General features: G+C 43.8%; 1 protein-coding gene across 1 annotated transcript in view; it reads right to left on the bottom strand.

The window, feature by feature from the left end:
* Positions 1-16,154: 16,154 nt before the first annotated feature.
* The window catches only part of LOC119393430 (hemicentin-2), a 72,209-nt gene continuing 67,827 nt past the window's right edge, over positions 16,155-20,536 (bottom strand). Inside the window, exons 11-13 of the mRNA XM_049416248.1 lie at positions 18,083-19,567; positions 17,493-17,666; positions 16,155-16,524 (exon numbers count right to left, since the gene is read on the bottom strand). Of these exons, the coding sequence (XP_049272205.1) occupies positions 19,345-19,567 (223 nt within the window). The 3' untranslated portion in view covers positions 16,155-16,524; positions 17,493-17,666; positions 18,083-19,344. The remainder of the gene's footprint in view (positions 16,525-17,492; positions 17,667-18,082; positions 19,568-20,536) is intronic.

The raw sequence follows: 20,536 nt of genomic DNA, 5'->3' as shown, positions 1-20,536 counted from the left end.
TGTACATATAAATTTGATTCTGTCTTTTTTCTTTTCCCTACATTCGTGTACTTGAAAATGTGAATGTGAGTTGCGATATAAATTATATGGTTAACATTGTACTCGCTAATTAATACTATACCACAATATGTCATCTTTGTAATGGATCCATAACTGGCCATATTGGCTGTGAATCCAGACGTTTTTTCATAAACTCTGTGCATATTTTTAGTGAAAATAAAAACCATTCTTCTTCAAGTTCATTGACGAACGCATACCTCTACCACCATTGTGGTTCTCGCAGAACAAACTTGCTGAATCTTCTGAGAATATGCGATGTGCTTGACCGTGTTGAAACCCGTCGCAGTGTCATAGTTAAATCGGACGCGCGCAGTGAATTTACGGTTGCGAATGGGTCCCTTAACACTATGGCAGAACAGCGCATAATACTGGACAGTGAAACAAGCAGGACACAACGCTGGCTATGAACTGTTCATTTTTTGTTTATTTTTTTCCCCCGTTTTCTATACTTTTCTGAACAGGCAGATGGATCAAGCACTATCAAGTGACTCGGCCGGTCGGTAAACTATCAACTTCGATAGAGATTGCCAGTTTACGTAATGCAGTGAATATCAGATTTCATGAAACGACGGTCAAAGGCGAAAGAATGGCAAAACAGAATCAGAACTTGACAGCCGGTACGAAGATAATTGAAACAGAAAAAAAAACGACAACTAAAAAAACCACGGAAAACAAACGACTAAAGCTAACAAGAAAAGTTTGTTGGTTTTTCTTGGTTTTTTGGTTTGTCCGTTTTTGCTGCTTCGTTTATTTTCGTGCCGGCCGCCAAGTCCTGATCCTTTTTTGCTTTTCTTTCGGCTTTGAAAGATGTTTCGTGCAATCTGCTTATTTACTGCATTACGTAAGCTGCTAATCTTTATCGAAGTTGATAGCTTGCGGGGCCGCCGAGTGACTTGATAGCGCTTGTGCCCTCTTTTTTATTGTTCGCCTGCCTATACAGGGTGTTTCAGCTAAAAAGCACTAAGTAATAAAAAATAAGCATAGGCGCTACGAGTCTGCAATTAGCGCAATGTTGTTCTGAGCCATGTAGAGCAGGTCAGATTATTTTTTTCAATCCGCCAAGCTCGGCAATTGACAAAGATTACTTAATGAACTTTTCAAATAATAACTCTGGAGAACAGTTTTTAATACAAAAGTTGTAGCGCTTGTTCAGAAACATCGAATCTTTCTATCTGTGTTAAGATAACTCCCTTGCTTAATTCTTTTCCGGCCTTTCTTTAAAGCGCGCGAATTTTAAAAAAATACCACGTGACTGCCGCCAAACGCGCGGCGCTCTAGTGCCCTCAAATATAAGTTGAACGAATTATCAAAGGCTGCTTCGTGCACGGAGATCGGTGTAGCAGGTTATCGGTGACGGCGATGGACGTTAAGCGACAAAATGAGCATACCGTTTCCACAACAATAACAAAAAATTCTTCATCAGAAAAGCGGCAGCCACGGAACAAATGCTGCATGAGACCGTAGGTAGCATTTGATGTAGGGTGGGCATTTTTTTCTTTTTTCGGACCAGTGACGAAACAACACATTTGAAGGTGCGAGGGTGACAGCGCGGTGTAGGACCGAGATAAAAGATGCACTCACACGTTACGGCCGCTCTTTCGTAGATCTTTTTTTTTTTTTTGGATCGTACGCCTCTATCGTCATTCAGCGTCCATCGCAGTCACCGGCAGCCTGCTCAATCGACCTTCGTGCGCGGAGCAGCCTTTGAAAATTCGTTCAACTTACATTTGAGGGCACTAAAAGCGCCGCGCGTTAGGCGGCAGTCACGTGCTATTTAAAATTTGCGCGCTTTAAAGAACAGCCGGGAAAAAATTAAGCAGGGGTGTTTTCTTAGCATAGGTTAAAAATATCGATGTTTCTGAACAAGGGCTACAACTTGTTAGTGAAAACGTTTCGCTAGAGTTACCATTAAAAAAGTTCATTAAGCAATCTTTGTTAATTACCGAGCTTGGCGGATCGGAAAAAAATATTATGACGTGCTCTATATGGCTCAGAACAATACTACACTAATTAGAGATGCGTAACACTGATGTTTAATTTTTTAATACTTGGTACTTTTTTGCTGAAGCACCCTGTATATGCTCTGCCTTTTCAATAAAAGAAAGATTATGACAGCTTGTACCGGTCTGCCAAGCCTGAAGGAAGAGCGGAGCTGGGGTGCTATGCAGGATGGCCCGAATTTGGCGAAACTCGGAACCTTTCCAAGCTCTGGAGACACCCCCTTTTCAACGTGCCAACAATACGAAAAGGTCAAATCCATCCCTCAGCGCGGGCTGCTTTCCAGTGGTTACGATGGAACGCGGCGTCACGTCAAGGGCGGTCGACAAAGTTGGGTGGTGTCGTCAAACTAGAGGCACCTTCTTTCCTTTGTCTGTCGTTACACTGAGTGCAGAAGTGCACCCATACAAGAAAACTGTCAGAAACTTTTACTAACGATATTTTTTTAGAGGCACGGGCTGTTTAAATTCCCTTTCAAGCGTTTAATGTCTGCACTAAGTATCCTTTAGAATAATCAGCACCGTGGACTCTGAGATTAGCTCCTGCCAAGCGCCTTACAACACCGCGGCCGGAGCTAATCGCCGGGGCCACGTGTGTAATCGTCATGATCGGCCTTTACCTTCTAGCGTGTTGCTTGGCCGGAGCGCGCCCGGCTCTTCGTCCTCTTGTTAATCGTCTGCTCGCTCTCCAAGCACGTGCGCCCGGCTGATTAGCTAATTGGCTGGGTGGTATACCTGGCTAATTAAGTCAGGACATGCTATGACCAAGCTAATTAAGCCAAGTCATGCTAACATCTAGCCAATTAAGCCACGTCTTACTGAGACCATGCTAATGAAGCAGTGTAAAGCTAAGATCATGCCGATTAACATGACGCTAATTAGGAATGAAGTCAATAAAATCACGCTAATCATTGCCTTACTCACTAAGGTTATGCTAACTAGGATCATGCTAATTATTTCCATAATAATGATTACGCTAATGAAACCTGTCTAATTAGTGTCACGTTTATTAAATAATTACAGATTAATACATAACTATTGTACATGATGTTAAGATTTAGCTAATTAGTGCCATCGAAATTAAAGACCGTACTGACGTGGTCTTTACTCCGAAGCAGACCGAGCAGACTGAGTAGACGAGCCGCGTAAAAAGCTGGAAGAAGCTAGGTGATCTCAAGCTCCTCCAATGGCCCCAGCCTTGCACAAGTAGTGCAAGCTCACCAAATTATTTTATATGCAAAGAAGCTGCTGCTTAACGTCCACCGCATGAAACGCTTGACAGGCACACCGGCACTATGACAGTCACGACTTGAACTGGGGCCTTTTCAGAATCAATAAGTTTGTACTCGAGTTCGCGCGTCAGTCAGTTTGATTGACAAACGCCCGCGGCGAAGATCGGGTCCACCCACCGCGTTTGCTGTTGCCGAGGAGCAATGCTCACGCCGCAACGCCAGCCAGTGGCACGATTCATCTATGAGCTTAATAGCACAGACTATGCACACACGCACGAAGAACTAAAGGTTATATATCATCACGTGGCTACAATGTCTCGCATTCAATTTTACCGCGCTCAGGACGTACCACTCACAGCCATGAAGCAAGCGCTCCTGGTGGAATTTGCGGCGAGAAACTTTGCTATTTACTTGTTTTTGAAGACATTGTTTCTACCGTATCTTTACTGCAGAAACATCTTCAGACGTGTAATGTAAGTAGCAGTAACCTCTCCATTTATTTATCTGTAATTTTTCTAGAAAAGCGAAACGAACTGCACGAGAGTGCTGCGTGTGCGCCCTTGTTGCCTTCGAGAGTGAAAATTTGCATGCTGCAGGTGGAACGAAAGAACTTGCCCGAAAGAGTACAAACGCCCACGAACACGCCTGTGGGAGGCGCGATGTTCAGTTGGCAAAAAGATAGCGCGACAATCACGCTAACGTCGCTGCACTGTTGAAGTGTTGACCGAGTGGCTGCGCTGACGCCTTTGCACGCGGTGTTCCTTTGAAAAGCGCCGCGAATGCCGCACTTGAGTTTGTGACGCCGTGCTCGTTCTTGTGGCCGTTTTTATCGCCGCTGCTATCGCGCGCTCCGCACTGTCTTCCTGTCATGACCGCCGTAGTGCGAGTTCCGAGCAAACTCGTGTTCCCGAGAAGCTCGGGCCATCCTGCATAGCATCCCTGGGCGGTCTTTCTTGTTTCTCTTTATTTCTTTCTTTCGTTCTCCTTCTCTTTCATTGTCTTTCTCTTTGTTTCTTGTATCCCATCGGTTCCTTTGTATTTCTTTCTTATTCTGTCTATCTATTGCTTTCTCTTTCTCTTTCTTTCTTTCTTTTTTTCTGCCCTTTCTTTTTCTCTGTGTATTTATCGCTTCCTCTTTCTTTCTCTCCCGTTCTCTCTCTCTGTTTCTTTCTACCTCTCTCTCTCTCTCTATGCCTTTATCTGTCTATCTTTTTATCCCTTTATTCCTTTTACTTCTCTCTATCTTTCTCTTTCTCTTCTATTTTGTCGCTTTTTTTTTTCTCTCACTCTCTTCTTCTCTAATTGTTTCTCTATCTCTTTCACCTGTTCGTTTTCGTTTATGGATCGCACCTGCTGTACTCGGTAGTGGGACTTGTCCAATTCCTGTGGCGCATATCCGCCCGAGGGTTACGTTCACGATGGACAGATTACGGCTGGCTTAAACAGCTCCGCTGCTAAAAAAAAAAAACAGTTAATAGTCAGCACTGTGTCCTGTGTGTATCACTGTACCGTATTCTACGCTGTTCTGCCATAATGTTCATGAACCAACTAGACCACCTAAGAACCCTTGTGCGCATGGAGGAAGGAATACTAAGGAGAGGCCCTGACGTCACATTCATGAAGCCTCCACATCGCAGACATCCGCATCGCCTCCTAGCGAAGGCGCAGCGAAACATTTCGCGACTTCCGTGGCGACGTTTGCAAGCGCATGCGCGCATCGCGAAACTTTGCAGCCTTTTTGTTTGTTTGTTTGTTTGTTTTTTCGCCGTGCAAGCGGTGTAGTCGATTCACGCATGCTGCTCTTGGTGTGTGTTCTTTAGGAAAGCTACGCAATGCCCAGCTGTTGCGTATACCCGGTGCAAATCGCGTGCACTGCGGACAGTACCGGGTGTCACTTTTCATGTGTACGTATACGTTCGCTTCATTGCTGATCACTAAGGCATGGTATTTGCGTGCGAAGCTCTCGGATGTGCGCTCTGTTGCTTGTTACTCATTCTGTCAACTCAGAACTCATGTGAACTTTTGTTTTTGGCGTCTGACGCGCCGTACATAACATGCGCTGAAGGCATCGTACGTTTTAGAGGCTGTGTCGTTCAACGAAAGGGCAATAAACTTTTGTTGTTATTATCAGACTACGTGATGTATGTATGGTTCGGTGTGCGCTCGCTGCGTGCTTGTGTTGTGTGCGCACTGGAATTACAAACTTTACGTGCACGATCGCCTATACAATACAGCGGTGTCCTCTTTTCGACGTGAAGTTACGTCAACTATAGGTTGGAGTTGCGCCGCAACCGCTAATCGGGCAATAGATCGGGAAATCGGGCTACGAGAAAGGAAAAGAGAGATCTAACGCCCTGTAGAACGCGTAAGTCACGGCTAGGTAAGTTCGAATACGATGATGCAGGGGATGAATGTTTTTGATTACGGCACGTGCCGGTACTTTCTGTACTGTTGCACAAAAACGCTCCACGAAGAATCTCAGCACGCAGTGCTCGGGCCTGCCACGCACGAACAGTCTGGTAAACGACTGCTTGCATCGTTTTACTACGTGCAAACCGGACAATACGCGCTAAGTTTACGTCGGGACTTCAAATCCGAGCAGAAGCGAACCACCGCGGAAAGCACGCCGCGGGGCGTCTGCTGTTTTGTTTGCCCCATACCGGTTTGTTTGCCCCATAAATCTGACGTCACTTCCGCCACACTTTTCGCAATGCATTGGGATACGATAGGGCCTCTCCTGAGTTTTCCTTCCTCCATGCTTGTGCGTCCCCTAACTTGTAACTTCAACGTCAATTTGAAGTGCGAAGCTCGACTGTTGTGATCCTTGCTATGCGATGCCTTTTACGGTTTGAGTATCCGAAAAAACCGGCGTTTACCAGGTAAATTCGTAACATTAGTTGTTTTTTTCTTCGTGTCAAAGTCACTTATAGAGGCAGAGAGAAGTAAATAGTCAAACAGCAAAAGGGACCAAGAGTCAAATAAGGCTATCGCTTGAATCTAAACAATCAGTGAACGTGCCTTACTCGTCCGCGTACGTAAAGCTTTGCCGAATCCCAATGTTCTTGAAATGAATGTAACATCGGAGCTTCCCATGTTCGGAGGGATCACACATTTTGATTTTTTCTTTAAAACCCCTTTCCTAATGTGTAGCGTATAGTTGGCGCATAGGTGCGTGTGTATGAACGCAGAATATTCAATATAATAATACCACGAAAAAAAAAACGGATGTGCTGGACATAACTGAATTGCAGCACTTATGATCTACACCACGAAAACTGCAGGAGCCTGAACAGTCACAGCTACGTAACCACCAATTCTTAGCAAGAACACAAGAAGGCGCATCGCTTTTGCTTAGGACAGTTGTGTACTTATAATGTGTTGTTAATAAAAATTTATCCCGATTTATCGGTACTTTATTCACGCAATATTTCACTGGTACATACTATGTGGACAAAGTAGTGCACACTGCAAACGCAAACTAGCCGAATTGGGCGTTTTAAGGGCTACAATCCTCCTTAATACTACCTTCATCTGGACAGTACTACCTTAGGGTGTAATTAGGTGGGTGTAATAAAGTTCTGCGTCCTCAATTTTACTTCGTTAAGAAATTATGTGGAAGAAAGGAGGTAAATTCACTATCTGACGCCATTCGTCGAATGGAGTTAGAGGAACAAAAAACTCCCATCTCATTTCCTCTGGCATGTTTTCTCTTTTTTTTTTCGAAGCTTTCCGTAATGCCTTCAGTGCTGTCGGGCATGCATGCAGCTGTACGGGGGAAAGAAGTAAAAGAAAGAGGCGGCATGCTTCAGCGCACTAAAAATCCCTTGCACAGATAGCCCAGAACGGCTGGAGAGGAAGCAAGCAAGCCCTTTGGCCTCTGCAGCCTACTGCGGCCCGCCCCCGCCAGGTCAAAAGCAAGCCAGACGAGGCGCTACCGAAGTGAAATGGGACAAAGCTTCCCCCGCGTGCGCGCAAGAAGAAAAAAAAAACAAAAAAAAAGAAAGGAACGTGAGGAGGGAGTAGTTCCCGCGGCGGCGCGATCGTCGTAGCCAACAACCTCCTTGGTCGTAGCTACGCCGGCTAGGCCTTGTAAACGCCACTTCTCAAGTGATCAGCTGTGTCGGTCGTGTGTGCGCGTTTTGTGCCTGCAGCCTCACTGTGTTCTCGCCGCTGGATGTGATATGCGTGGTTTGACGACAGTGCGACATGCTGCGCTGCGAGTGCGATAATCGCGACGGCCCGTCGACTCAAGCGAGCGTGCCGCTGTGCATTACCAAGCAGATGATGGGCGCCCTGCGTGCTCGGCACAGTCAGGAACAAAAATGGTAAGTAATACTGATGTTCTCTCTCTTTGCGAGCCCTTATCGTCGCTTATGCACCTGTAGATGACCTTCTGCACATTGCGTCGCTTGAAAAGTGCTATGAAAAGCAAGAAAAAAAAGAAAGAAAAGAAAATCGGCATGTCAAGCTTGCGAAATGCCCGCCAGCGCACCATGAGCGTGGCATGTAACCCATGCTGTACATTACACGCATGTCATTCATTGTTTCCATGTTACCAGCTGTCATTTATGTACGTCATACAGTCACGTCACGCTATACCAGTCTTGGTATGATATCAAGTTAGAGAACCGGACGCGAGTGCACCAGTCTCCATGCCGTAAATGACATACATGTCGTTATTTTCATGTTACTATATGTCATTTATGTTCGTCGCACAATCACGTCACGCTATATCAATTTAGGTGTATGTCAAGCTAGCGAACCGGCCGCGAGCGCACCATGAGCGTGGCGTGTGTACATGACATGCATGTCATTATTTTCATGTTGCCAGCTGTCATTTATGTTGGACGTACAGTCAGACTGCACAATACCAATTTTGGTGTATATGAAGCAGGCGAAACGGCCACTAGCGCCCCCGAGACCATGTTGTCAAAATAACGCCATACATGACAAGCGTGTCATGATTTGCACGTTAGAAACTGTCGTTTATGTGCGTCATACACTCTTGTGACGCCATACCTATTTTGGTAAATATCAAGTTAACGAAACAGTCGCAAGAGAACCAAGAGAGTGACGTGTAAATCATGTCGTTAATGAAATGCATATCATGATTTTCAAGTTAAGACCCATCATACATGTTCTTCATGCAGTAGTGTCATGCCACACGAATTTTGGCATACATCCCATTAACGAAACACTCACACGAGCTATGAGTCGTAGGTGGCTAGATAGATGGGTAGATAAATCCGTTCAAAGTCGTAGAAGTGTTTAACAAATGCTTCGCATTTAAGTCGTTAATCTCAGATAGCAATGATGTGTGATGCATGTTTTGGAACTTCTGTGAATATCACTCATGCTTCATACGACCAGTCAATCGACCCAGGAGTGCGCCCTGATAAAGTTGTTTGCACGATATAATTTTCTTGCCTGTGATAAAGCGTGAATGAGGCATGATGCTTTCAGGGAATATACATTAGAGCAAAAGGCCACGGTTATCACATTGTCACATGATAGAATGTGCATAAAGGACAACTTTCTTTTCGATTTATTCTTTTCTCCAACTTCATCTGTTTGTTTTAATCCTTCGTCATCGTGTCAATTTGCGTACATTGACATGTGACAAGACCGTGCGCTCTCATTTTGCAGCATCTACCTTGGATGCAGTCAACTACCCTGGACATCTTTCTCCCGCCATGCAACTGTGAGAACCCACCGAAGCACAGATTGTCAGGAAGTGAAAAGACTTTTCGGCAATAATTTTGCATTGCGCACTCTGCCCGTCTCCTGAAATAGCATATTAAGGTACATAAGCACTGTACCTTCATACATATGCATCAAGGAACAGTGAAATAGCATATCAAGGTACATTAACACCATTAGCTTGGATTCATTTAGCTAGAACGAATAAATCATGTTAAAGCTATACAATAACAGCCATATCATGTGACAGACATCTGCTAAGTGCAGTGTGTATTGTGAAGCACATGCGTTTTATGGTATTGAATGAATGGATAAATGTTTATTCCAGAAAAATATAGGAAATGGGCCTCAAGAAAAAAGCGACAATGGTGCCTTGAGAAGTGCACAAGGCCCAGTAGAGCAAAAATAGAGACAGAGCAGCAGAAACGTGTGCACGTTCAAAGGCAAAACATATACGCATACAAAAAGAAACAGGAAAGACAAAGCAGAAGAAACGTGCACATTCAAAGGCAAAACACCTATGCCATCTGCAAAGTGACAAAATCAAAAAGGGTGAACATTTACGCTAGTGAAAACAATGAAAAACAGTGAAAACAGAAAAGAAGGAACGGCCATTCAACGGCATGGAAGGAATGCAACTTCATTGGTCGCGTATCAACAGTGGAATTTGCCAAGGTTACGTGTGCATATTCTAAGCCATTAGGAGATGTGCAAGGCTAATTTAATCGCATTGATATAAGTCAGCTGTTGAGTCTGTTGAACCAGATTGTTCAATCATCTTGTTTATTCCCTCTCATTAATTTGCTGTTTTGCATTATGTTGCCATAGTTTTCAAGGTCAATACATAGTATCATGACTGTTGACACAATTTGACAAGGTGAAAGCGCTGTTATTGTGCCCAGGCCTTAGTTTATTCTCACTAGAAGTGCGCTGTTTATTTTTGCCATGGTTCAGTGCCAAGTTGCCCAATCTTCACTCCTAAACAGAGTAGGTGCGGTTAATCAAGACCTTGCTAACATTCACAACCCTTTTAAAGTGTACTTATAATGATAACTTTACTGACATCAAAAACTACCCACATAATGGTAAACATGGCAAGAGTACACTTCTGGTGGTGTTTCGCATTTTTTTTTACATCCGTTTGTTTTTCGCCCTGTGCACACGAAGTGAAACGCTCACAAGGAAATACTTAGCAGCATCTCAATATTGTATTTATTTCGTGTTTTGACAAAATGTCTGCAATAAGGATAGTCAAGTGCGAATCTTCGGTAAGACATTCATTTTTATGTATACAGAAATCTTAGTGGACTTCTTTTTTGTGTAATTTTCAGGAATACACTTCTGGCAAAGCAGCAAGTGTTGCTTGCCCACCAGTCTGTGTTCCAAGTCAAGTGTATTGTGGGCATGAGTGTCGGCAGGATTTTGTCTTGGGGGTGCAAGGCGGTGTAACGTGTCGGCCTGGTGAGCAGGAAAGCATTGGTGTAGCTTGGGTGGGGTGAAGTGCTGGTGTATCTTGATGACGGCAGGTGCCCTTTGTGCGAACCCCTGCCGACACCCATGATTGTGGGAACATCCTGATGTGCCTCACTTTACACTATGTCGAACAGCTCGTACATCTTACCACATTTAGGCCAACACTGGTATTGATGCAGAGTGTTATGCGCAATACTGCGTGCAACCTTTCTGATATCGTGTGCATTTGAAAATTTCGCATTGTTTAAAAAGACGCTGAGTGGACCCAGTGTTATTCAGCAAACATAAGTCTTAACAGGGGCAGTTGGGCGAGTTGGTGTATATTCATAGTTAAAGAGGGTGCAAAAAATCACAGCAAAGAGAAATGAAGGGGACAGGATGACGCGCTAGTAGCAACTGAAGTTTAATCGAAACCACAGAAAGATGTAAACACACAGTACGAAAAAATTACAAGACTAAACAATCACACATCCACAGAGGAATGAAGGGGGCAGACAGGACAGTGCGCTACTAGTAACTGAAGTGTAATCAAAACCACAGAAAGATATAAACACACATGACTAAAAAAGCCGCACATGTTCAGCTTCAGTTGTTAGTAGTGTGTCGTTCCGTCCCCTTTGTTGCTATGTGTTCTGATTTCGTTTTCACGTTTTCCTTACCTATGGAATGAACTCCTGACTGTTTCACAGTCTCTATATATGTGTGGTCAATTTTTATTCATCCTCATGGCATATCAAGTCCTAGGATCTAATGTGCAAAGCGACCAGTCACTATTTACAGGAATTTTTTTATTTAGTGCCTGTGATTGCCTAATTGCAAGTTGACGTTGCAGCCATGGTGCTTGGATTATTTTCAATGTGGTAATTATGTGTAAGCCATCAAGTGAGGAATTAAGGATGAACTTTTGAGTTACAGAAGGCACTAGCTGGCATAAAAACATTGAAGCATGACTGTACTTGTTATGCATATTAGAAGTATTGGTACACTGCAGTCATGTGATTATGCCGACAAGTTCCCAAGCACACTTCCAGAAATTTACGATGGCTTCCAGGTATCTGTGAGTAAATATGTACAGCAACATATGAAGGCAATCTTGTAATTTTGTGGGTATTGCTGAATGCTTTTATGCACCTTGGTAAGTGGACCTACAGTCAACACCACAGGTTCTTTTTTTTGCTTTTTTGTAGGAAACTCAACTCCAAAATCATGTGCGACATGTTTTGATGCCATAGGGCAAACTAATGCAATAAAAAACTGTACAACTGCCTGTCTACACGGTTTCATATTTCCCAAAAGTGATGCTAGCCTTATTGTACTAATTAGTTGCCTTCGTGTGTAGGCTGACACCAAGTTCCTTGGGTAGCTTATTTTTTGGATTATACTTACATACTGGTATGGTGAAGTGCACACGTTAGTGCGCATCATGATGAGATTTTACACCCTACTTTCGTATTGCTTTACTGCTGTGAATTATGTATAGTGCTTAGGCTGTACTGTATATGTTGTTCCACGTGTTCAGTTTTGGGAGTAGGTTCTGTGCACGACGATGGAAATATATACCTATATCCTTACATTGACACGAGAACTGCTGCTGTTTTGATTACAATAAAATGTTGCAACCACTGGTTCTTCTATCAATTGAAGTATCACTGCTTGTCGTGCATGCAAATTGAAGAAATGAATTTGTGCTTGCAAAACAAATTGCTGAAACACTGCCTGCTCAATGTAACTGCTTGTGTTTTATTACCAAACACATTGAACAGATGATTCACAGATTATGACACATTGTAGAAGATAGGCAACAGAAAGACAGAAAGTCATCACTGTGTTCTAACGTAGATTGGGTGATCTTTTATCAATAGTAGCATAATTGAAGGTTGCTGTTGTATAAATAAAGTTTAACGTAGTGTGCAGGTGGACGAGCGAGTGCACATATGATAGTTTTTCCAGTTTTCTGCATATTTGCTACAGTCCTCGTGTTTCTGTGTTACATTTGTGAAATTCTGAATTGCAAACAAGCCAACCTCTCTGCTGCTGTGGTGAAGTAATTCAACAGAACCATATTTTCTCAAGAACAGCTGTTCCATTGAGGAAGAGGGTAATGTTTTTTTTTTTAATGGGTACTGCATCATCTGTCTGAGGGGAGGGCCAAGTACACATGGACGTTCACAAGAGAGAAGTGCAAGTACATTAACTTTTTTGTTTTGTGGGAGACCTGTCACTGGTAAACTGGAGAGGTTGTCCTTGACCTTGGGGCACGCGTTAGGCATTCACTTTAACGCGGTGGCGTGATGCTTACCAATAAAAGCTAATTAGTAAGAAATGTAGGTAGTATCCGAGTATGAAAGCAAATAAATACTGAATATGCGTTATAGAGAATCACTGAACGCCGCGCTAAAGCGTGCATTGCGAATAAGCGCTAATTGCGGAAATAGATAAGCGTTCAGCTGCTCAGAAGGCGCTGCTCGCGGCTGTACGCGCGCATTCAACGCACTTTATGTAGGCGCGTTACAATGTCCTTGTAACTCTGCAATTTTCTGCGTGTGTAATTTTCATATGCGAACGCAGGCGGTCCGCGCTAAAGGGTGCATTGCGAATAAGCGCTAATTGCGGAAACAGATTTTTGTTCAGCTGCTCAGAGCGCGCTGCTGCCCCTGCGTGCAGCTCGCGGCAGTACGCGCGCATTAAATGTACTTAATGTAGGCGCGTTACAATGTTTTTCTAAGTCGGGCCTCTGCGTGTGTAACTTTCATATGAGAACGCAGGCGGTCTTCGAACCGCTCATAACACGCTGCCGCATCTGGACGCGCGCAGTTCGCGGCTGCAGAAATAACGAAAATTGCTCCACAGCATACGCTCATGGAATGCACATACGTTCGCTCATCTGAACATACCTTTGTCACGCTGGTATTCACGAATTTAGCGCGAGCGAAGAGGGCACACGTTTATAATTTTTCTAGCGGCACGACACGGTGAACCGGGAATTCGGAGCCGAGGGTGTTTACGTCGATCGGCTCGGCCTGCATGACGCCCCACGAATTATGTATTAACCTTCCGCAAGAGCAAACACACGCCGATGGTACAAGAACAGAAGTTCGAAGTTGTGCCGATGGGCTACCAGCCGCGTTGTACATACATTGGTACATATATAAGCCCACGAAAAAAGCAAGCTTGCAAGTGGTGGCGCTGTGGTGTAATGGTTATAGTGCTTGCTTTGAGTGCGTGTGGTCGCGAGTTCGATTCCTGTGCCGTGCGTACTTGTATGCAAATGTCATGATTGTGCATAAATACTTTGATGTCCATTTTCTATTATGTCCTAGTGATGAATAGTAGCGGAAATTGGCCGGTGAACGTAATATACTGCCTCAATATACTTTTTTTTTCATTTCGCGACCGCTCTAGGGCCTCGTATAAAAGGAGGCTTTAACAGCTCTCAAAAGAAGCAGAAAAACTCTCAATGCGCTCTGTTCAAGCCCCCAAAATGGCTTACATAAAAACACCAACTTTACCTCCAAAAGGAGGCTTTAAAAGCTCTCAAAAGAACCAGAAAAACTTCCAATGCGCTCCGTTCAAGCCCTCAAAATGAGTTCAATAAAAACACAAATTTACCTCCTTAGTTCCGTGTAATCACTCCCTTAAAGGATGTAAATAAAACCTCCTTTTGAACCTCGTTTTGAAGGGGGTTTTGCGTAGTACCTTTTGGATGCACGTTATGCGTCGAGCCCGAAACTCCCTAAAAGGCTCAAACCCGTTTGCAGTGCAGTTCGCAAACACCAGACGTCGCTTGCCTGTGTAAGCACAATCCCCTGATAAAACTGGCGTAGCTACGCGCTCGATAATTAAACATTTAACGCTACGATAACATTTGCAAGGGTTGACGCTTGGGCAAGTTGGTGTGATTCATTTCAAAATGCTTCTTATCGAAATAAAGACTAGTTGGAAGTCAGCGCTCTTTACCTTTGTTGTCTCGTCCCTTCCTAATCGTTCTATGGGCTGTTAACATTTTGAAATGGATACGATAACATATTCGCAAATTACCGCATCTTGCCAGTTATACCCCATCACTGAAGGTTAATCAGAGCCCGTCCACATCGTGAGGCGACGGCACGTGATCAAGTCAGGTAGAGAGGTAAAAAAAAGCAGCTCTGAAAACAGAGCTCTCTATGACAAAGCTATATGCTACAAAAATTTTCAAAATATTTTAGCGCACATACATCACCATCAGAGGCATAGCTCCGCGCCTGCACATGGGCTGGAACCGAAAATGATGACGAAACAGGTTGCGTTTTTTTCTTCATTTACACAATATGTGTTCTCGCACTTACAAAAGCTATGTTAGTATATTACACTTTCCCTGATACACTACATAAATAACGCACTTGAAAATATCAGTTTGCGTGCTACTGTCGTTGACAGCGACGCAGTTTCGATAGGAGACGACAAAATAGTGCAGATGACAAGACAGAGAGCAAGATGTAACAACATGAGTGCTTATGTTGCTTTGTGTTGCTTGCTCATTTTGCTCCTTTTACCCTTGTCAACGCTATACCGACTAACCCGCGCTTCTCACTTCTCATACTTCGCTGTTTCGTTTTCTTAAGGCGCTCTTTTTTAGTCGAGCTCGGACCGGGGCACACCTTGACCACCTCAAGCGAAGTTCTTTTCCGCGCACTTCCCTACTCCGTCTAGATCTCATATGAAGCCGTTGACAGGTTTGTTTTGACAGAGACTGCTGCCAACTTCTGAAAGAGACGAGCAGCCTCGCGGAAGGACGGTTTAGCGCCAGTCTTCTGCTTCTCTCTGGTCACTCCAAATTCCACCGCGCCAAGTTTACTCGCGGTGTGTCTCCGTTATTACTCGGCGACGCAGTGCGCGACGTTGTCCGGAAGTGCCTTTGAAACGCCGTTCTGCTTTCCATATTTACGACGTGAAGGAAATGCGACCGCCGAGGCTTTAGCAAACAGCTCGTTGGACCCGTGGGACGACAGAAGCCCCCGCGGGAACGCGTTCTCCTGGAAGTAATCGAGAGTTATGGAGTACAGTACGCACCTCTGCGCAGCTATTGCGACGCCGGTTTCATTTGGCCGGTCCGCTGACAGTGGTATTGTTGCGTCGAAACGAAGGCTCTTTTTTTCTTTGCTAAGTGGCCAAATGTGGTTTGTGCCGGACGGCTATCGCGGCGTTGTCTCCTGCCGCAATTTTGTCTGAGCCCAGCGTTGCTTGCTCTTGAGCTTAGAATAACAGAGAGCTGAGATCGTTGGTAAGTATTCACTCTAAAAATACAGGGCGTGCAAACACGGACACAAGAAAGAAGTCAGGACACCACAAACGCTCTTGAGATAACTTTCTGGCGCAGTTGGACTTGTGTCTGTCCTCGTGGTTTTATGCAGGACATCGTGGGTGTGAAATAAATGGAACTTCGTGTATTTTAAGACGTCTGGCTGTAGCACCGCAACATAACATTTTGTCTGTTTCGCGCGCCGTATTCCAGGACGTCTGCGACGTGGCTGCCTCCCTCAAATTCACTGGAATAACACTTTTTTTGCAATATTGCCAGAGTGAGTCCCTATATTTAGTGTCCCAATTTAGTTGGCGGATAACTGTCGGCTTATTTTTTTTTCTTAATAAGCGTGCAATATGAGTACACGTGCGACCTCAGCCGAATGAAGAATAATGCAAGCGTTTTCCATTGTTCCCAAGATATTTATTTGTGCCATTCATTCCTTCGCTGACCGGCGTGTTGCCGACACTTTTTATTAAAAGCACCTTCTGGATGAAATCGCTGCAGTCAACTTTATTAAACGTGTTTAAAAACATCCATGTGTGTAGGCACGGTTTGTACGTTGTAAGAGAAACGGAAGGATCGCTTCAGCTTAGCGAAACGTCCATACGCAAGCCCACATGATTTGGGTTCGTAATTTTAACGCCACCGTGAGAAGAGCTGTCTCCATCTTGTGGAAATGAAAGGGAACAAGCAGGATTGATGACTGATGAACCGTCGCTGAAGTCTCTTATCACAAACCACTGCTTGGCCTTCGGTTTACCTTGTCTTGACATAAATCCTGCAGATGAAAAGAAGAAATTATGTGAGAATATGTAACAGAAAATGCGAAAGCAAAAGACAGGAACAGCTTCGCCCCAATGTCGATGAATCGGTAGCGATAGCGACGCATTGGACAACTACGCAAAGTAAAATTCGTACTTTTATCGGCATTACATATTTCAATAAAGATTCGCTTAACAATTACACGAAGAAAGCACCATGTCACGCGTACACAGATAAACATGAACACATCTCACTCAATGACTCGCGAACGTTAGCTCTACCTCATAAATTTGGCGTGGCGAACAGTTCAAACAGATGTGAGCAAGTGCATCGCGTTGCCTCTCTCTTTAATGCATTTACAAAACGTTGAGATAAAACGAACTCCAACGCAAAAGATGCGCAGGAAGACAGCGCGCACGCAGCCAAAAGCAATCTGCATTCGCCCAGCACCCGACGACGCTTACAGATAAGACAAAGGGCGCTAAAGTTGTATGCAGCCGTGTCACCAGCTGATAAAAACAGTCGTTCGCTGAGCCGAGTCTATAAATTTCTTTCATTTCATCCCCATTTCCTTTAATTATTATCATCTCTATTTTCACGCCTCCGATTCACCATGTTATGTTACACTACATATGGGAAGCCAGCCGGTCTGTACGCTGGCTTAACTCCGTGCCCTTAACTATTTTTGTGTCCATTTCCTCCGCCACACGGATAGGGTTGCCAACCGAGCCAGTGCTTGGTTAACCTCCCTGCTTTTTCCCTTCGCTTCCTTCTCTCTCTTCCTTCTGCTCCACCATAAACGGCAAACAGTTTAGTTGAAACTCTTGCAAGCTGTTTTTACAATACCCGAGCAACGACCAAATCGATCTTATAGATCTGTCTTACTTTCTTACACATGGCCTGACGAAGATTTCTTTTTCGGAAGAAACTACGTGTCGTAGTCGTCAATAATCGTTGTCATTGTAATTACCAATCATCACGAACCTCCTGCTCTGTCGTCGTTCACGTGGCGGTGATCGGCGACTCTACACCAGTGCAGTACAGGTCCTGCGGGCGCGAAGACTTTCGCGTCTGTAGCACACTCGAGGGCGAACAAATGCACGGAGATGACGCCTGCCTGCGGTCTTCGGGGCTTGCGCGAGGGGCGAATGTTGTGAGCTGAAACAAAAAGGCAAAAAAACGTTCTAAATATCCAGGCGCAAGAACACTGCATACAATACTTCCGTCATATGTGCCCTGAGCAAACACTTACGTGGTCTTCTGAGTCAACATAACGACTGCGTCAATGTTTACGAAGCTGTAGTTTACCGCGCCACATACTGAGCACGTAGTCTCAGTCGTGCTATAGTACTTGTAAGAATTTGGGAAAAAGAAAGAAAGAAAGAAAGAAAGAAAGAAAGAAAGAAAGAAAGAAAGAAAGAAAGAAAGAAAGAAAGAAAGAAAGAAAGAAAGAAAGAAAGAAAGAAAGAAAGAAAGAAAGAAAGAAAGAAAGAAAGAAAGAATCAATGAGAGAAAGGAAGAACGAAATAACCAATGAAAGATAGTCTATATGAGGGATGTCCTTTATGAATTACCTTGATTTGTACAGGTTCCACACAGCCCGACTCCAAGCTGACTGTTCCGGGGCAGCAGGTGTCGATCATAGACGCACCGACTACCTCGCCATGCAATGCTGATACTGCTACGGCTCGGTCTGCACGGCTTAAAGGAGATAAAATAAATAAATGAGGGTGGACAAGTAAACAACATGCTTTCAAACACTCGTGTACATAGATTTAGGTACGAAGGACCCCTGGTGATAAAAATTCATTCGGACTCTACCGCTAAGACAACCTTCACAATTACATCAGTTATCGGCCCATAAAAGCCTCATACAATAATTTGTGACCTAAGGAATTCCCGCTACGTTTAGCACATTGTGCCTCTTGATTGCTAAATATAGAAAGCTAATTCGCAAATAGAAGTGGAAATGTTTAACATTTTCATTCATTTTTTGAAAGTTTCGGCTTCCTTTGTCGTGGGAGAAAATTGCAGTCGCGTCTGGGCCGTCAAATGTTTTTCTTTTTTTTTGGTGGTGATTGCACATTTGAAGTCTAAACAAAGTACGCAGTCACAGAACTCTATATGCTCATCCTTAATAAAAAAATAAGCATGTTCCAGCCGTTCTGTAGAAAATAGCCTGGTCAGGATCTCTGCGCGAGAACAAGCTTCGTGCGTTCTTGTGATTCAAACTTTTTTTTACGGTAGATCTCATGGTGCGCCTAGTTTCATAGTGCATAATTATTCCAAAGGAGGAAGACAAAGGCTAAACCAAAGCGATAATCATGAAGCACGTAGCTCACGGAAATTTCTTTTTTTAAAAAAAAGGTATCACAATTTCTTAATAGAACTCGAAGCTCAACGAAACCCGTTTGCTACAAGTCAAGTGCAAGGCTCCTTTTGTGAATGGCCGGCCATATGTTGTGAATATATCAGCACACTTATTACAAGGCGAGTAAAAATATTAGTGCGTCTTGTTTTATAGTGCAGAAAATGTTCGGTCTCGCTGAAGGAGCATGATCCATGGCGACTATTTATATCTTGTTATGCCTCCGTTAGTGCTTGTCAGTATTAGTGACAAACTGGCTCGTTGTGAAGTTTCTGCGATAAGGGAACATCGCATCAATGGAATCAATGATGAAATTATGACACACAGAAACTAGAATAGATCCCATTAAAAAAATTGACATCCGATATGCATAGCCGAATAAGTGCTCACACACAAAGGAACGACACACAAAGATATGTAAACAAAAAACAAAAGAAAAACATCGCCAAATCGAAGAATAGTTGGTTCTTATCGAGCACTGTCGCTATAACTTAAGAATATTAATGTGCGAATGATAACCAGATAGTGCTGGCTGTTTCTAAGAGTGTGTGTGTCTCTTTGAAACCGACTACAAGTCGACGCCAAATGTATATACTCGCCTGACACTCCGTACTTGCTCGTGATGAGATCTGGAGACTGGTACACGACCTCACCGGAAGTACACTCGCAAAACGTCTTCTCAGGGGAATACCTGCGCACAAGGAAGATATGTTACCACTTCTTTTGCTACTTTGTGTGGTCCGCCAAGTGAGCGCGTAATTCCGTCTCTCCTCTTTTTCGTCCCTTTATCCCTCTCTTCAGTGCACGGTAGCAAACGTGCCTCTGGTTAACCTTTCCTGCCTGCTTTTCCTTACCTCTCTCTCTCTCTCAGGGTGAACATTATTTCCATTTGCGAGAAATCTCGATTTCGTTGCAAGTTTCCAGACATACACTCTGTTGTAGTGCTTATTCGTACATGCGATGGGGTGATGGATATTAAAGGGCTGCAGTAACAGCGTTACAGACATAGCGCCATTCGTACTGATTATTCTCATTCTTATATATGTGGCAATACTTTATAACAATGATTGCAAATTCAAGAGCAGTCTAGGAAGCGGACAAGTAATAATAGGATTTGCAATATGTAATGACACAATAGAAAATGTGAAAGTGAACAGGAGGTCATATATTCCGGCTTTATACGGGAACCAGCGCTTTCACAACGTGGCGCCTCGCTTTTGTTCCCATTCCCTCGTCAGATTAACAAAAAAAAAAGAAAAGTTCAGTCATACGCTAAGCTTAAACTAACATTTATTTCTTTTTTTTTTCATTACTTTAAGCGACAGTCCCAGATTTCTTTATTTAAATGAGGGAGTTCAAGTACTGCTGATTCCAGGAGTGACGTTTAATGAAAACCCGAGTTTCCAGTACAGTGTCGCTGTACAAGTTTCTCAATAAACCACTTTCACATTTATTTTTTTTTTCTTCTTAACTCGGAACGTTTCAATCCACCACTCGAACGCTTTCGTAAAGGCTATGCTGTCGCTGTATAACTTTTTATTAGGCAACCTGCGCGACATGGTCCAGTCAGGTCGTAACATTAAACCCCGTAACTTTCGTATCAGTCAAACGCAGCGCGTAATAATAGAAAGAGTTGCACTGTGGTGTTGCAACGCCGCTG

The sequence above is a fragment of the Rhipicephalus sanguineus genome, chromosome 5, assembly GCF_013339695.2.
Source record: "Rhipicephalus sanguineus isolate Rsan-2018 chromosome 5, BIME_Rsan_1.4, whole genome shotgun sequence".
Lineage (NCBI taxonomy): Eukaryota > Metazoa > Arthropoda > Arachnida > Ixodida > Ixodidae > Rhipicephalus > Rhipicephalus sanguineus.
Note: the sequence above shows the minus strand (reverse complement) of the source record. Positions and strands in the feature narration are given on the sequence as shown.